At 38.6% G+C, this 18,619-nt stretch overlaps 2 protein-coding genes across 2 annotated transcripts; both read left to right on the top strand.

Moving 5' to 3' along the window:
- Positions 1-4,206: 4,206 nt before the first annotated feature.
- On the top strand, positions 4,207-9,327 carry LOC140183815 (uncharacterized). The gene is made up of 4 exons (XM_072233182.1): positions 4,207-5,341; positions 5,447-6,480; positions 6,646-6,940; positions 7,259-9,327. Exons 1-4 carry the CDS (start codon positions 4,207-4,209, stop codon positions 9,325-9,327), a joined length of 4,533 nt encoding a protein of 1,510 aa, XP_072089283.1.
- An 8,465-nt stretch (positions 9,328-17,792) lies between these two features.
- On the top strand, positions 17,793-18,161 carry LOC140183814 (uncharacterized mitochondrial protein AtMg00810-like). Its single transcript, XM_072233162.1, has one exon. The coding sequence runs from the start codon at positions 17,793-17,795 to the stop codon at positions 18,159-18,161; it is 369 nt and encodes a 122-aa protein (XP_072089263.1).
- Positions 18,162-18,619: the final 458 nt, after the last annotated feature.

Genomic DNA, 18,619 nt, shown 5'->3' with positions numbered 1-18,619 from the left:
GCGTGATTGATATGTGGACGTAATCAGAAGCAACACGCACCCTGTATGTTAGACACATGTCAGACATGTAAAAAATGTGACACTTAATGTATCGCTAAACAGATTTTTAAGTGTCAAGAGGTTGTGTGTCTCTGATATGGTGAACTCAAGCTAGCTTTATGTAACTTTTAGATGAACTATTCACGACGGATTTATTGCTGAAAATTGCCATACTTTAATTAACCAAAAAGTTCTGATTATTATCAGTCCAACTGCTCACAACCTCTCCATCAATTATTAGGTCAAATATGTGTAACACATTCTCTATTGTCACTGTAACCTCATCGACTGGCAATACGAAAGAATGAGTCTCCGACCTCTACCTTTTCACAAGAGCAGATAGTAAGGCGGAATGTCCTGTGATCTATCCCACTCTCGATACATGGTAGAATTATGTTGTTCGTAAAGTCTGGTCAACCGCTGAATGCCAGGTCTCCGACAGATAAAACTTATGGAGCAAAATATTCCTGTTAACCTAAGACAGGACAACCGAAAACAAAAAACAACAAAATTATAATATAATATATCAAATATTAAATTAAAAATTAACTCCACTTTCATAAAAGAAAATAAAAACTACTTATGCAACTTAGAATACAATAATAATTTTATAACAGCAAATAAAAATATAATTAGAAAAAATTCAAAAAAATATTTATATTATTTATTAGTTTTACATATTACTTGATAAATTAAAATGATATTATTTTCAATTAATAGTAACATCATAATAAAATATCCAATACAAAAATTGAAAAGATTATCTTAGTAAATAATTTCAATCAAAAGAATTTTTAAGTTTGTTAATTCACTACAACTACTAATAATAATATTAATTCAAATAATTACACTAATAATAATACAATTTAAATACAAAATTCTAAATTAGTAAAAATACTAAACCTACATAGTTAGACTATCTCAAATAAGTAATAACGTAATCTTCTGCAAATGTATAATTACGTACTATTTTTTTAAGTAACACACTAATTACTCTCACTCTCACTCTCATTCTCACAAAAAATATCACCTTTTTCTCTCTCAATGACAATCAAAACCCTCTCACCAAATCCTACTTAAATAAAATGATGACTAAACAGTAGCAAACCTTCTCCCATACCCTTTTTAAAACCTTCAACCAAACCTTTGGTTGGCCTCTCTGAAGCATGATATTGGGTGCATGGAGACCACCCTGCCCAAGGGAGTGACACGTGGTTGGGATGCTGGTTGAAAATCTCTGCTACTACAACACGTAGGGCACGTGTTGCATGCATGCTCGAAACTTGAGGGTGAATCTCTACGAAAAAGATATTGGAAATAAACAAAGCATCCCTACACCTTCACACACAGGGTGCGTGATGATCCTTGACTCGACAAGTGGCGAATTTTTGCATATTTTTGCCTAAAATTTTTGCAAAAATTGCATCAATTTTTTTGAAAAGATAACACGTATTTAATGTGTTGAAACTGTATTTCTGAAACATTCACATTTTTATAAAATACCCCGAACATTAATATTAAACAAAATTATCCATCTCTTTTTCATATATAAAATAATTTCTGTCATATTAGGAACACTTATTTACGTCTTGATAAACCCCTATTTTATGATTCATCTTGTGCTTAAATTGAGTGTTTTTATCAACTCTTCACCCACTTATTCATATGAATTTGTATGGTTTTACAATTCCTTCCTTATGATATGACATATGAAAAAACATGTTTCCTATGCTTGAAAAATATTAAATTTAATTATCCTTTATTACCATTCGATACCGTGATTTGTGTGTTGAGTACTTTCAGGTTTTATAGGGCAGGAATGACTTAAATGATGGAAAACAAACATACAAAAATGGAAGGAAAGCACAAAATGGAGTTATTGAAGAAACTGGCAGCAACGCGTCCGCGTGGACGACGCGAACGCGTGCTTTGCGATAAGTGGCATCTGCGCGAACGCGTGCATGGCGCGAACGCGTGGCTCATGCGAAACACAGATGACGCAGATGCCTGACTGACGCGACCGCGTAGAAGAGCAACACTCCAGATGATGCGGCCGTGTGACCCACACGGACGCGTGACGTGCGCGATCTGCAGAAATTACAGAAGTCGGCCCCAGCGACTACTGGACCCTTTTGGTCCAGATCCAAGCCCAGAGAACACAGATTAAAGACTATAAATTGGGGAATCCATCCATTCATCAATATACATGATACAACATACATTCATACATAGTTTTAGGATTCCTGTTAAAGGAATAAGGATTTATCCTTCTCAATTTTCAGGTTTAATGTTCCTTTTATTTATTTTCCTAATTTGACTTATGAACTTTTCCATGTTGGATTTGATTTCTTTTATTAATATTTGAGGTATTTCAGACATATGACTTTTATTTAATTTCTTATATTCTTGGTTCTAGTTGATTAATTGGTAACTCTTGAGTTGTCAAACTCATCGTGATTGATAATTGTTATCTTTGCTGATTGATTTAGATTCCTATAACTCTAGTCTTTCCTTAGGAGTTGACTAGAACTTTAGGTGTTAAATTGATTTGTCCACTTGACTTACCTTCATAGTTAGAGGTTGACTTAGTGGGAGCAAAAATATAATTTTCATCACCATTGATAAGGATAACTAGGATAGGACTTCCAGTTTTCATACCTTGCCAAGAGTTTTATTAGCTATTGATTTATTAATTCCTGCAATTTATTTCTCTTGTTCAAACCTTTTTTAATAACCCAAAAATATTGTTTTCCATAACCAATAATAAATCACACTTCCCTGTAATTCCTTGAGAAGACGACCCGAAGTTTGAATACTTCGATTTATATATTTTATTGGGTTTGTTACTTGTAACAACCAAAACTTTTGTAAGAAAAAAATTCTTGTCGATCTAAAAGCTATACTTACAACAGAAATTTATTTGTGAAAATTTTAGATCGCGAGAGTTTCTTTCTTCACGTCTCCTTCAAGTAATCACGCTCATATATACATAGAGGATTCTCAATTTGATGTCCAATTTCAAATTTCTATTCTTTTATGTTTCTATAAGCAATTTATTAACTAACACTACTATTTGTATATGGTTTTTTCTTCAATTTTAGTTCACTTTTATAAGATGCTCCATCCGAGTTCTATAGGAAAACACAAATATCCTAAAGCCCACTAATGAGAATAAGGTTAACAAATTTGTCATAAAGAGTTGATGAATCTTTTTATGTTTCCTTTTAATAAAAGTAATTAATATATAAAACTGTATATATGAAATAGCAAATTTAGCTTTTTGGGTACAGAATCTATATCGGATAATGATGAGCTAAATTAGTCTTGCTTCCATTCTTACTATCCATTTTAGAATAATTTATCTACGAAAGAGACTAGTAATTTTTAATATTTTTATTATTATTTAATTAGTATAAATTTAAATTATTTTTAATAAATAAATTTTATTAATTTATATATATAAATTTTAAAAAATATAATATAAATTATATTAATTTATATATATTTTAATAAATATAAATTATTATTAACTAAATATTAATAAAAAATATAATATTTATTGATCATATAATTAATATTACTCTCAAGCAAAAACTACTCTGTATTTAAATTTTTATTTGCGAATGTAGCACCAAATATACGCACCAACCAATAGTGATATAGTCATCATTAACACGTGTTGTATACCTCGGTTTCCTAACCGTTATCGACAAGTACCATAACTCGTCATCATCCGTTATTGCTCGGAATTGATGAGCTATAACTCGGTAACGTTAACATTTTTCATAACCGACGTCTCAAAACGGCACAATAAGAAACCGATGATTTATTGCCGAACATAAAAACTCTCCTTAAAAAGGAGGAAAAGGCATCTCGTGAAGGTAAGTGATTATTGAATCCCGAATATTGATTTCCAAATACTGACTTAAGCATCGGAGTGCCTTTGCAGGTACACTCCCCCCTTTTTTCATCATCCACGCTCTCGCACAACCATAACCGCAAGAAGCTCGGATTCAGAAGGAAGGACATTTGGTATTCCAGTCTATAATTCGGCTGATCCCGAGGAGTGGAAGCCGACCCCTTTTTTCAGGCAAGATCAATTGGCGCCCACCGTGGGGCTCGAGAAATCATACTTTTCTTTTGGTCCCTTCGCTTCCACCTACACCTATGGCAGACGTACCGCCTCCTTCATTGTCCGAACTCATGCGGATGGTAGCCGAATTGCAACAAGCTAATCAACGAATGGCTGACGAGAACCAAATAATGGCTGCTCAAATTGCCGAACTAAATCATGCTCGGATTGAACATGACGACGCTCATCAGGCGGAAGACGAGGAGCATCAGTCCCAACCGACTCATGTTTCGGAAACCGCTCGGAATGAAGGGCAGCAGCCAGAAGACGAGAAAGAAGAGTCCGAGGACGCTGTAGGCCCCTTTACAGAAGAAGTAATGAACTTCGAACTGCCGAAGAGGTTCACTCTGCCGTTGACCCTCACGCCTTACGACGGACTCGGAGACCCGAGGAAGTTCATAAAGAAATTCCGATCAATAATGATCGTCAATGGTGCATCAGATACAGTTTTATGTCGATGTTTTCCGAATTATTTAGACGGTCTTGCACTTGATTGGTTGTGTGCTTTGCCTGCAGGTTCCATTTCACGCTTTCACCAGTTGGCAAAGTTATTTGAAGAACATTTTGCCGGATCTGCAATTTACCTGCACGACTCCGATTACCTGAACACTATCAAGCAAGGACCAAATGAAAGCTTAAAAGACTATATGACTCGCTTCACCAAGGTCGCAATCAGTATACCAGATCTCCACCCCGAGGTCCATCTGCACGCAATTAAAAGCGGCCTCCGACCCGGGAAGTTCCAGGAGACGATCGCGGTAGCAAAACCGAAGACTCTAGCAGAATTTAGAGAGAAAGCCAAGGGACAAATTGACATTGAGGAACTCAGACAAGCTCGGAAGTCCGACAAGTCACACTTCCGCAAAGAAGAGAAGAGCTCATCCATTAAGAAAAGTTTTAAGCTAACACCTCGATTTGATTCTTATACGCAGTTTAATACCAAGAGGGAAGACATAATCAAGGAAATCTTGAACTCCAAATTAATCAAGCCACCAAGAAAGGCAGGCACATACCAAGATACAAAAAACGTCGACAAATCAAAGTACTGCACTTTCCACCAGAAACATGGCCACAATACCGATGATTGTGTGGTCGCCAAAGATCTTTTGGAGAGACTAGCAAGACAAGGACACCTCGACAAATACATTGGTGGCCACATCCAAAAATGCGGTCCGAGTTCCACAACAAACGATGTCTCTGAATAACACCGAGGAAAAGAAAAGGCATCTTCAAGCCAATACGAAAGACCGCGAGGTATAATCAATTGTATTTCAGGGGGATACGCAAGTGGAGGATACTCAAACTCGGCAAGGAAAAGATCATTCAGAGCAATATGCTCGGTAGATAGACCGAAACAGGATGTAACCATCACTAAAGCACAACCAGAAGTCACTTTCACACATGCCGACTTTAACTCCAATATACAAAATTTGGACGACCCTGTGGTAGTCACCCTACAGTTAGGAGATCTATTGGTAAAGAAAGTTCTCCTAGATCCTGGAAGCAGTGCCGATGTTTTGTTTTACTCCACATTCCAAAAGATGAAGCTCAGCGACAACATGCTACAATCCACAGGAGGAGATTTGGTCGGCTTCTCAGGAGAACGGGTTCCAATACTCGGGTCAGTGTGGTTACAAACCACACTGGGTGAGCAACCTCTTTCCAAAACTAATGATATTCAATATTTAGTAGTTGATTGTTTCAGTCCATATAACATTATCCTCGGCCGACCTTTTTTGAATAAGTTCGGCGCTATTGTATCTACAGTTCATCTCTGTGTGAAGTTTCCATTGCAGGATAACCAGGTTGTCACAATCCACGGTGACCATAAAGAAGCACGACAATATTACAACATCAGCATGAAATTCCAAAATCGTTCAACACAACAAGTCAACAACGTCGGCCTAAACCAAAAGGAGCACACGCTAGCCGAACTGGATCCAAGAGCAGATTTCCTCGATCGCCCAAAACCCTCCGATGACTTACAAAAAGTGTATTTCAACAATGACGCTAATAAATTCACATATGTTGGTAACTCACTCAATGCATCTGAGTTGAAGGCTATAATAACTTTCCTGCAAGAACACGCCGACCTTTTTGCATGGACGCCATTAGACATGCCCGGAATAGATCCATATATCATCAGTCACAGGCTGGCAACAAACTCGTCGATCCGACCAGTGCAACAGAAGAAACGTAAACTCGGCGAAGAAAAAAAGAGAGCATCACTGGAAGAAACACAAAAGCTCATCAACGCCGAATTTATCAAAGAGATCCGATTCACCACTTGGTTAGCCAATGTGGTAATGGTAAGAAAACAAAATGGTAAGTGGCGCATGTGCGTCGACTTCACTGATTTAAACAAAGCATGTCCAAAGGATTCTTATCCTCTGCCATCCATAGATTCTTTAGTGGACAATGCGTCAGGCTACGCCACTTTAAGTTTTATGGATGCATATTCCGGATATAATCAGATAATGATGCACTCTTCTGATCAAAATAAAACAGCCTTTATCACTGATTTGGGTAACTATTGTTATAAAGTTATGCCATTTGGATTAAAGAACGCAGGTGCAACTTATCAACGACTCATGGATAGGATGTTCGCCAAACAAATCGGCAGGAATATCGAAGTCTATGTCGATGATATGGTAGCCAAAACAAAAGTCGGAGAGAACCACATCAGCGACCTCACAGAAATCTTCGGCCAGATCCGCCAGTACAACATGCGCCTCAACCCCGAGAAATGTGCATTCGCAGTTCAAGGGGGTAAGTTTTTGGGTTTTTTGTTAACCCACAGGGGAATAGAGGCAAATCCAGACAAATGCCGAGCAGTGCTGGACATGGCCAGCCCCAAAACAGTAAAATAAGTTCAGCGCCTTACAGGGCGACTCGCTGCACTTTCCAGATTTGTTCCTTGCCTTGCCTCAACTTCCATTCCCTTTTTCCAAACAATTAAAAAGAAAAATAAATTCGAATGGAACGACGATTGTGAGAGAGCATTTTCAAAATTAAAAACAACACTCTCACAACCGCCGATTCTACAAAAACCCCTACAGGGGGAAGATTTATTTTTATATCTATCAGTTACTGATTGGGCGATAAGCTCGGCCCTTGTTACAGAGAGAAACAACGTTCAGCATCCGGTATACTTTGTCAGTAAGACCCTCCAACATGCAGAGCTTAACTATCCAAGGATTGAGAAGCTCGCACTAGCACTAATATTCTCGGCGCGGCGCCTCCGACCTTACTTCCAGAGTCACGTTATCCACGTCAGAACCAATCAGCCATTAAGACAGGTGTTACACAAGCCAGAACTTGCAGGCCGACTCATAAAATGGGCAGTCGAACTATCCGAATTCGACATCAGATACCAATCCCGAGGACCGATCAAGTCACAATTCCTGGCGGATTTCATCGCCGAGCTTACAATCCCATCCGAAGATGATCATGCAAAACAGTGGATCCTATATGTCGACGGATCTTCAAATAACGGAGGCTGTGGTGCAGGAATTCGTCTGGAGGCCGACGATGGACTCATATTGGAACACTCAATACACTTCGGTTTCAAAGCAAACAACAACCAATCCGAGTATGAAGCACTACTCGCCGGAATCCGACTCTGTTTAGACCTTCAAATCTCGACAATCAAGGTATACTGTGATTCATTGTTAGTCGTGCAGCAGGTAAACGACCTTTTTCAAGTAAAAGATCCCCTACTCTCTAAATACTTGTCATTAGTGAAAAAGTTAACAAAAAAATTTTCCAAGTTTGAAATAGAACATATACCACGTGAACAAAACCAAAGAGCAGATATCTTATCTAAGCTCGGAAGTACACAGTCTGAGCTATCCACACTACAACAGTTCACAATAACATCACCCACTGTGACTCTGACAAATGTGTTGAGTGTCTCACAAATAACAGATTGGAGGAACGACTTTATACACTATTTACAAACAGGTAATATACCAGAAGGGGTCCAGAACGATAAAAGGTTCCGACGGCAAGCATCTTTCTTCACATTACTCAACGGAACACTATATCGACGAGGTTATACTCGGCCTCTACTCAAATGTCTCAACAAGTCAGAAGCCGACATAGCTTTGGCAGAAGCACATGAAGGAATCTGTGGCACCCATACGGGAGCTCAGAGTTTAACATCCAAGACCCTCAGAGCCGGATTCTTCTGGCCGACTATGAAACAGGATAGCCAACAAAAGATCAGGTCATGCAACAATTGCCAACGACATGCACCCCTGATACACATACCGGCCGAGGAATTACATCAGTCAGACATCAGCTGGCCATTTAACCGATGGGGTTTAGATATACTCGGGCCATTCCCTACGGCACCGGGCCAGGTAAAATTTCTTATTGTCGGCATTGATTATTTCTCCAAATGGGTGGAAGCCCAACCTTTAGCAAAAATAACATCAAAACAAATGATTTCATTCGTCTGGAAAAATATTATTTGTCGTTTCGGCATACCTCAACATATCACAACTAACAACGGTCGCCAATTCGCCGATCAGAAATTTCAAGCTTTTTTGCAGGATCTCAAAATAAAGCAGCATTTCGCATCTGTTGAGCATCCTCAAACAAATGGACTAGCTGAGGCTGCAAACAAAGTCATCCTTCATGCACTAAAGAAAAAGCTAGATGACGCAAAGGGACTTTGGGCCGAGCTAATACCTGAAGTCCTTTGGGGATACAACACCACCCCTCAAACATCAACAAAGGAAACCCCATTCAGACTGGTATATGGATCAGAGGCGATGATTCCCCTGGAGGTCTCCCAAGAATCCATTAGAACTCACATAAACAACCAAGACGAAGCTCGGAGAGCCGAGCTTGACATCATTGAAGAAGTAAGAGACATTACCGCCTTAAGACAACGCGCAACACAGCAAGCAATCGCCCGACAGTACAACAAGTCGGTTAAAAGCAGAGCATTTGTTAAAGGGGACTTAGTCCTCCGCAAAACTGAAGCTGCTCGGAAACCACCCTCACATGGGAAGCTCGCCGCCAACTGGGACGGTCCATACCGAATATCAGAAGTACTCGGCAACGGGGCATACATACTCGAATTAATTGATGGACAAGTATTACCCAATAGTTGGAATGTTTCATCCCTAAAGAAGTTCTACAGTTAAATCAGGGACAGGCTAGTACTCTTTTTCCTACTACCAAGTTTTTATCCCAAAGGGTTTTGCTTGGAGAGGTTTTAACGAGGCCAGCCTACCTGAAAGTTTATATTCAAACGATTAGAATCTTACTACCAGCATCATCTATTTACAATCAAATTATGCGATTTCTATCTCCAATCATTGTCAATTCTCAAAATAAACTCAATAAATAGCAATGCTCAGCTATATATGCAACCTGCCATTACTCGGCAGTACATTCAAACCAGAATAATGGACTAGTCAAAATCAGTCCGGTCAATAAAATGCTTTGCCACAAAAGAAAAGCACTAATTCCCAATAAAGATTCAGATAATCCAAAAGCAAAATATCAATGTTCTTTCAACAATTGTCACCAATAGACCAATGTCCAAAATATCCACCAACACAAAAAACAAAACCAAACAAAAAACAAACTAAACATTTTCTGCTTGATCTTCAGCATCACCATCGTCTTCAACCATCTTGCCATCACGCACAACTTTCCCCGGATCCATGCCAGACAGGTCAGCTTCCGGTGCCAAGAATTTTGCTTGTAACAGCGCCCTTTCAAATCCCTCAACAAAAGAATCCAAAATTTCATCAGACTTTTTCTTCTGCACATCCTTTAATTCAGCAGTTACCTCAATAAGACGAGATTGCACGCTCGCCAAATCACTTTCCTTCTTCTTCAGATCTTCCACGTCCCGAGCATAATTGTCTTTCGTTTCCTTCAATAACTTCTCAGCCTCAGTAAGCCGTACCTGAAGCTCAGCAGCAACACTTTTACTCTTCACTAACTCCTCATTCAGAACAGAAACCTCCGCTCTATCCTAAGAAACTTTCTTACATTTCAACTCTTGGCTGCGACCAAGACTGGCAAGACGAAGACCAACAACCTACAAAAACGAATACAAAAACTTGTAAAAGTTTCGAAAAACAACAACTAAGTCAGAAAAGTTAAACCATTACCTGCATATACTGACCAATCGCCATGTCTCCAACCTCTTTTGCAAGAGAAACATCGGCTGACGACTGACAATACTCGTCCACTACAACCATATAAGGATATTCTCTACCCCAGACAGAAAAGCCCTCACTTTGTTCAGAAATTTCGTGAAGCCTCTTTTGATTACCCATGAAAGCTTGTATCTCCTCCACAGGAACCCCAAACGACTTCTCCTCAGAGTCATCAGATAAGTCCACAACATCAGACTTCCTCTTTCTTTTAATAACCTTCCTCCGACCTTGCCGAGGCTGGGTAACCTCACCAGTCCCGGCAATTTTCTCAACATTAGAAGATGATACTTCCTTCTCCAAATTCTTATTCTTGAAACGCGTCCTCAAAGACGCAGCTGAAACCCCAGGATATTTACCACCTACAAAAAGTAAGTGTCATCAGATATTTGAAATAACATAACAACTACATCACAAACAGCCCTATCACTCACCTAAGTAATTTACAACAGCATCCTTATCTTCTTCCCACTTCAGAAGCTCATACATTGAAATTAGATCTCCCCGACCAATGTTCTCAATAAGAAACTCAATCAAACAAGCATTTCTCGGAGAAATAACCTCGGGTCCGAGTATATTCTGAGGTTCCGAACACCAATATAATGGGAACTTCTCGGCCAAATTTTCATCTACGAAAAATGGAAAATCTCTTTCTAACCCCCTAACCTTAAAGTACATTTCCTTGAAATCTTTGAAGGAAGACTTATACAACCTGAAAATGCCAAACCCAGGGGTGCTGTTGAAATTTATCCAACCCCCCTTCCACACCCCTTTGGCTTGAAACAGTGAGAAGAAAAGGTCAACAGAGGGTACCTGCTCTAGAAATTCCATTAGAATTTCAAAAGAACGCAAAAACGCCCACCCATTTGGATGAAGCTGCGACGGAGCACAGTTCAGCTGCTTAAGGATCTGACACTCAAAATCTGTGAAGGGCAACTTCACCCTCAGTTCCTCCAGAACACAGCTATGCATGTAGAAAAATTCAAAACCACTCCCACGATGATAAACCCTATCATTCGCACTACATGGCAGCAACTCAACCCCAACTCCAGCACCAGGTCTCACCAACCTAGTCACATCCACCTCCCTCACGGCAACTTCATCACAAAACAACGATACCCGAGACCTCACATCATCCCCAACCCAATCATAAGACCAATCCACCTTATCTTTCTTCTCCTTCTCAAACCCCATCAAGAAAAACACAGTAAAACAAACATGCAACAGCAAACAGAAACAAGAAGAAGGAAGAAAATCAGAAAAATGCAGACATAACCATACCTCTCTTGCTCATTCTTCACAGAGAAGGAGAAAATCAAAATGCCCAAGTTCCAATCAGTAAATGTCATTAATCCAAAAACGTTTCAAAATATCACCATTACATCAATCACACGAAAGGGCAAGTGAAACATTGGAAACTACAAAAACATTAATGAAGCACCCACTCAATCTCTCTCCTCAATAGAAAACAAACACGTTGTCCAATGTGGCAGAACCAAAAAGTCCTTTTAATGAAGTACGTTGAACTGGGGGCCCATTCAGGAATCCACTCAACCGAGTTATAACTCATCACAAAAGCTCAACCTGCTTCATTAAAAAACTTTCCTCAGCTTAAGCTTGGGGGCTGTGATATGGTCATCATTAACACGTGTTGTATACCTCGGTTTCCTAACCGTTATCGGCAAGTACCATAACTCGTCATCATCCGTTATTGCTCGGAATTGATGAGCTATAACTCGGTAACGTTAACATTTTTCATAACCGACGTCTCAAAACGGCACAATAAGAAACCGATGATTTATTGCCGAACATAAAAACTCTCCTTAAAAAGGAGGAAAAGGCATCTCGTGAAGGTAAGTGATTATTGAATCCCGAATATTGATTTCCGAATACTGACTTAAGCATCGGAGTGCCTTTGCAGGTACACTCCCCCCCTTTTTTCATCATCCACGCTCTCGCACAACCATAACCGCAAGAAGCTCGGATTCAGAAGGAAAGACATTTGGTATTCCAGTCTATAATTCGGCTGATCCCGAGGAGTGGAAGCCGACCCCTTTTTTCAGGCAAGATCAAATAGAAAATATATTTACATTATACACCCAACTCATCAAACAATTAACAACTCTTGTAAGAAAGTCCAAAATGCTAATTTATATAACTAAGAATCATTATTGGGTGAGGACATTTTTTACTTTTTTTATAAAAATTGTTAATTATTTAATGAGTTCTAATAGTATAATAAAAAAATTATGTTAAATAATTAATATTTTTTTCTTGTATTTATTTTATATTTGAATTAAAACTGAATTTCCAAGTAAACTAAATTGAAAAGAAAATCTGTCTATAATTATAGACAAAAAATTCGTCGAAAAATTTGTCTGTAATTATAGACAGAAAATTTGTCAGAAAATTCGTCTGTAATTACAAACAGAAAATCCGTCTAAAAATTCGTTTGTAATTACAGACGAAAAATCCGTCGAAAAATTCGTCTATAATTACAGACGAAAAATCCATCAGTAACTGGTAAAAATCCGTCTTTAATTTTTCGACGAAAAAAATCCGTCGGTAAATAATTTTTGACGGGACTTTTATAAAGGGACAAAATTCGTCGGTAATTTCGTCGGTAACCAAAAATTTGTCTGTAATAAAGACTAAATCTGTCTATAAATCTGTCTGTATTAATCCATTTTCTAATAGTGAAATTGAAAAGGAAAGATTAAATTAAAGAACAAGTAATAAATACTTTTTTAAATTATACAATGAAATTAATAAACAAAAAATTATTTTTGTTTTTATCTCGTACCGCAATAGAAGAATAAAACGAAAATAGAAATTGTAGGTTTTAAAAAAGAAGAAAAGTAACACCATGATATATCATGATTCGATCACGAAGTGTAATATGATCTATGTCCAATTTTCACTATAACAAGTAGAAATTTCCACTATAATCAAGATCGATTACAAACAGTTAAACATCAATTCCAAGAGACTCACACTATTGTAACTTATCTAACCTATCCCAAGCTTAGTAATACATAGATGTTAATCCAACCTAGTTAAGGAAAACTAAGTGCACTCTAATTCCACCACACTTTCAAAATCAAACATTCAAACAATGGTTAAATGAGTTTTGTGTGAACAACTCTTTTTACCTTTTGTATCTCTCAAAATAAACTTAAATCTAGACAATAGAGAAGAATGAACACACTCGTAACAAAGAAAATAAGGTTGTTTGTATGGTCTAAAAATATGCACAAAAATAATTGCCTTCTTCCTTGATGATTCATTAATATATAGAGTTTCATATCTCTTTTTTAATATAGGAATAATTTTCTTTTTGATCAAACTAGTTGTTGCACTTTTTAATACTTTAACCGTTGGCGTTGAGGAGAGAATCTTTCCTTCTTTGTTTATCAATATCAAGTGCAGCAACTTCTCAATTTATGTGACACAATTCTTGTTTATGATAAATTTCTTTTTCTTGAATTCATCTTTGAAGAATTGCCAACTATATGATGAAGGTCAATCTTTAAGATTAAATTTTTCAATTATGAATTCATAGAATCTTTTTTTTTTTTTGATAACCTTCTTGTTTTGATAAGAATATATCACAATAATTGCTTATTTTCTTTATGTTTGTTTGCTGAAAATCAGAACCTATTGATGAGTGTATTAAGCTGTGATCAAATCAGTTGAGAAAGCATGTGCACTGCCGTGAAGACAATTCAGTTAGAATTAGTTACAAGCCTCAACTGCAAATTTAAGTCAGTCAATTAGTTACTGGCTTCCAGAAGCTTCAGTTAGTTACCAATTCAGTTGTGTTATCCTCTAGCTATAAATAGCTAAAGCTTGCTTGTAATCAACACTTTTCTCATTCATTTTCTACTTTACTCAATAACAGAACTCTCTCTTCATTCTTCTCTCTAATTTCAGTTTCATCTCTTCTCTGCATTTCATCATGCTTCTCTACTAAGCTCAGTTCTACTCTTCATATTCTGTGTGCCTAAGGCACTGATACCTTCATGGTATCAGAGCTCTTGGTACCATAGCTTCCGCAAATAATCAGATCTGGATCTATGGCTGAAGATCAATCAAGAACCATGGCTCAGAATTTCGTTGCAACTCCTATTTCCATGAAACTAGACGAAAATAATACCTGCAGTGGAAGGATCAAGCTGAGTCAACAATTGAAGGAAATGATATGCTGAATCGTCTCACCAGAGAGGAAATTCCTCAGATTCTTCTTCCAAATGGAGCAGTAAATCCAGAGTTTCAAAAGTGGAAAAGGCAAGACGCTCTTCTGAAATCTTGGTTGCTAGCTTCAATGTCCAATCCCTTCACTACAAGAATGGTTGGTTGTACGCTCACTCATCAAATCTGGAAAAGGTTGGAGGATCACTTCTCATCTCAAATCAAGGCCAAGGTAATGCAGCTGAAGAACAAACTAAGCACAATTCAGATAGGCAATTCGGTCACTGAATATGTCTTGTCAATAAAGAGCACTATGGATGCACTTGCCTCAGTAGGTGAATCAATGAAAGAAAGCGATCATGTAAATGCAATATTGCACGGTCTAACTGAAGAATATGGAAACGTAATGACCTCAGTCTTGGCAAGATCAACCAGCATAACAGTGGGAGAACTAGAAGCTCTACTACTTGCTCATGAAAGCATGTTAGCAAGATTTAGAAAATCTGAATCTTTCGTACAAGCAAATGTAGCTCAGCATTCACAACATTCACAGATTCAACAAAATCAATTTTACTCTCAAAGTTCAGCAGCAAGAGGAAACTATAGAGGCAACTTTCGTGGCAGATCTGGAAGAACATTTAGGGGAAACAGCAGAAATGCACATGATGCAGAGCGAATGACTCAAGATAGAGGAAGAATGATGCAAGGTGGAAGGCCATAATGCCAAGTCTGTGATAGGATTGGACATACAACAAAATTCTGCTGGTATAGATATGATAAGGAGCAGTATGAAGACGTGAATGGAAGCAGTAATCAAGTCACACAGCCAAGGGCAAATTACACCAATGTCTTAGCAACTCCCTCAACTGTTCAAGATCCGAACTGGTATCCTGATTCTGGAGCCACACACCATATGACTCATGATGCACAAAATCTCATGGAGAAAGAGGCATACACTAGAGATGAACAAGTTGTCATAGGAGATGGTTCAGGTTTGCATATTCAGAATGTTGGTAAAATGTGTTTTAAAACTGATATGAGCTCAAGATTACTTACCCTAACTAAGTTGCTTCATGTGCCTGAAATCACAAAGAATCTGATGAGTGTGCATCAATTCTGTTGTGATAATAGAGTTTTCTTTGAATTCTATTCTAACAAATGCTGCATTAAATCACAGGGCACTAGAGAACTATTACTTCAAGGAAGTGTTGACAAAGGCCTGTATAGATTTGGGGACATCACTGCTGCACACACACCTTTTGCTTACACATCCTCATTAGCACAGTCTAATTCCTTTCTGATTTGGCATGCAAGATTAGGGCGTAGTGTCAAAAGTACTCAAAACTTGTAATCTTTCTGTTTTACCTAATAAAGAAACTTGTGAAGCTTGTTGTATTGGAAAATCACATCAGTTACCCTTTTCTCTTTCTCAAACTGTATACAATTCACCTTTAGATCTTGTTTACTCAGACATTTGGGGACCTGCACCCCAGGCTGATAGCAATGGAAACTGGTATTATGTGCATTTTATTGATGCCTTTTCAAGATTCACTTGGCTTTACCTTATTAAATCTAGAGCTCAACTAAAATCAGTCTTTAATCACTTCGAACAAATGATTGAATTGCAATTAAACACAAAATTAAAAATATTACAATCTGACAATGCTGCTGAATATGTTAGCTTATCAAAGATTCTGAATGAAAGAGGAGTGCAGCACAGGTTCTCTTGTCCTCACATCCATCAACAAAATGGATCTGCAGAAAGGAAGCACAGGCACATAGTGGAAATGGGCCTGACACTCTTGGCTGGTGCCTCTATGCCAACCAAGTTTTGGGGAGAAGTATTCACCACTGCAGTTAAGTTGATCAATGTCTTGCCAACTCCAGTGCTAGATGGAGTGTCCCCTACAGAGAAACTGTTTGGCAAAGAGCCTTCTTACTCAAGCCTTAGGGTTTTTGGATGTCTTTGCTTCCCTCATCAAAGGCCCTATAACAGACACAAGCTGGATTTTAGATCTTCACCCTGCACTTTTGTTGGCTATAGCACAGCTCACAAAGGTTACAAATGTCTCACTCAAGATGGAAAGATAATAATAACCAGAGATGTGGTATTTGTTGAAACCAAATTTCCTTTCAAGGAACTCAACAAGCAACACCAGTCCTCAACAGCAGCAGCTGATTAAATAACATCACAAATGCCAACCATTCCCAAACTCCCAGCTTCAACAGCTCAAAGTCACTCAAGCTTAATCTCAACACCAACCCCAGAACCTTCACTTCCAACACCTATTTCAAGCCCAGCCAGCAACAATCCTCTTCAAACATCACCACAGCAACTTTTGAGTACTCAACAAGTAACAATGCCAGTTCCATTTCAACATCAGCTTCAGCTTCAGTTTGTCAGCAACTATCAAAGGCCAGTAGCAGTGTCCTCAATGCCAACACCAGTTCCAATAAATGACATGGAGATTGTTCTTCCAATTTCTGAACCACCTCGCACAACAGTCACAAATGTGCATCCTATGACAACCAGAAGTAAGGCAGGGATAGTAAAACCTAAGGCATTTCAGGCAAGCCTAGAACCAAGGAGTGTGAAACAGGCCCTCAACATGCCTGAATGGAAAGCAGCTATGGACTTGGAGTATGATGCCTTGATGAAAAATAACACATGGGAACTAGTGAAGCTACCTCCAAATAGAAGTGCTATAGGAAGTAAATGGGTGTTCGGAGCTAAGTACAACTCAGATGGGTCTCTTCAAAAATACAAGACAAGGCTGGTTGCTCAGGGCTATGCACAAAGACCAGGATTTGACTTCACAGAAACGTACAGCCCTGTAGTAAAACCCACTTCTATAAGGATAATATTGTCTATTGCCTTAGCAAACTCATGGCCAATAAGGCAACTTGATGTCAACAATGCCTTCCTTCATGGTGACCTAATGGAGGAAGTGTATATGAAGCAGCCTCAAGGGTTCGAACAGGGAGATTCATCACTAGTTTGCAAATTAACAAAGGCTCTCTATGGCCTAAAACAAGCGCCAAGGGAATGGTATTGCAAGCTGGCAAATGGCCTAAGTGACATTGGTTTCAAGCCCACAAAATCTGATGTGTCAGTGTTCAAAAGTGATCTTAATGAAACAAAAACTTTTGTGTTGGTCTATGTAGATGACATAATAGTCACTGGTGAGTGTGAAGATACAATAAAGCAAGTCATTCAGTAGCTGAATGCAAAATTTGCTCTAAAGGACATGGGAAGCCTACACTATTTTCTTGGAATTCAAGTGACAAATACAAGCAATGGTGGTTTGATCCTCACTCAGCAAAAATACATAAAGGAACTAATGAAGAAGGTCAACATGGTGGGCTACACCTCGTGCCACACTCCCTTGCCATCCACAGTCAAACTATCAGCTTGTGGTGGTGCCAAATTTCATGATTCTGCACTTTACAGGTCCATAATTGGCAGTCTCCAGTACCTGACTGTGACAAGACCTGAAATATCATATAGTGTACACAAGCTAGCACAATTTGTCCAATCCCCACTGGAGTCTCATTGGAAAATGGTAAAAAGGGTGCTTAGGTACTTGAATGGAACTTCTAATATGGATTGCATCTAAAGAAGAAAGGCTCAATGACAATCACTGCCTATAGTGATTCAGATTGGGCTGGGGATACTGATGATAGAAAATCAACTAGTGGCTACTACGTCTTCTTGGGATCAAATCTGGTATCCTGGGCTTCGAGGAAGCAAACTGCAGTGGCAAGGTCTAGTACTGAGGCAGAATATAGAAGCATGGCAGACCTTGTTGCTGAGCTAATTTGGGTGAAGAACCTACTTTGTGAGCTACAATTTCCACCAAAGGAGCCTCCCCTGCTTTACTGCGACAACCAAAGTGCAGTGTTGCTGGCTGCAAATCCCATCTTACATTCCAAATCCAAGCACTTTGAGATTGACCTTCATTTTGTGAGAGATCATGTTAACAGCAGGGATATAGCAGTAAGTCACATTCCAAGATCAGTGCAAGTGGCTGACATCCTAACTAAGGCAATTCCTTCAGAGGCTTTTCTGCACTTT

Source organism: Arachis hypogaea, chromosome 1, assembly GCF_003086295.3.
Source record: "Arachis hypogaea cultivar Tifrunner chromosome 1, arahy.Tifrunner.gnm2.J5K5, whole genome shotgun sequence".
Taxonomy (NCBI): Eukaryota; Viridiplantae; Streptophyta; class Magnoliopsida; order Fabales; family Fabaceae; genus Arachis; species Arachis hypogaea.
This window is presented reverse-complemented; position numbering and strand designations above follow the sequence as displayed.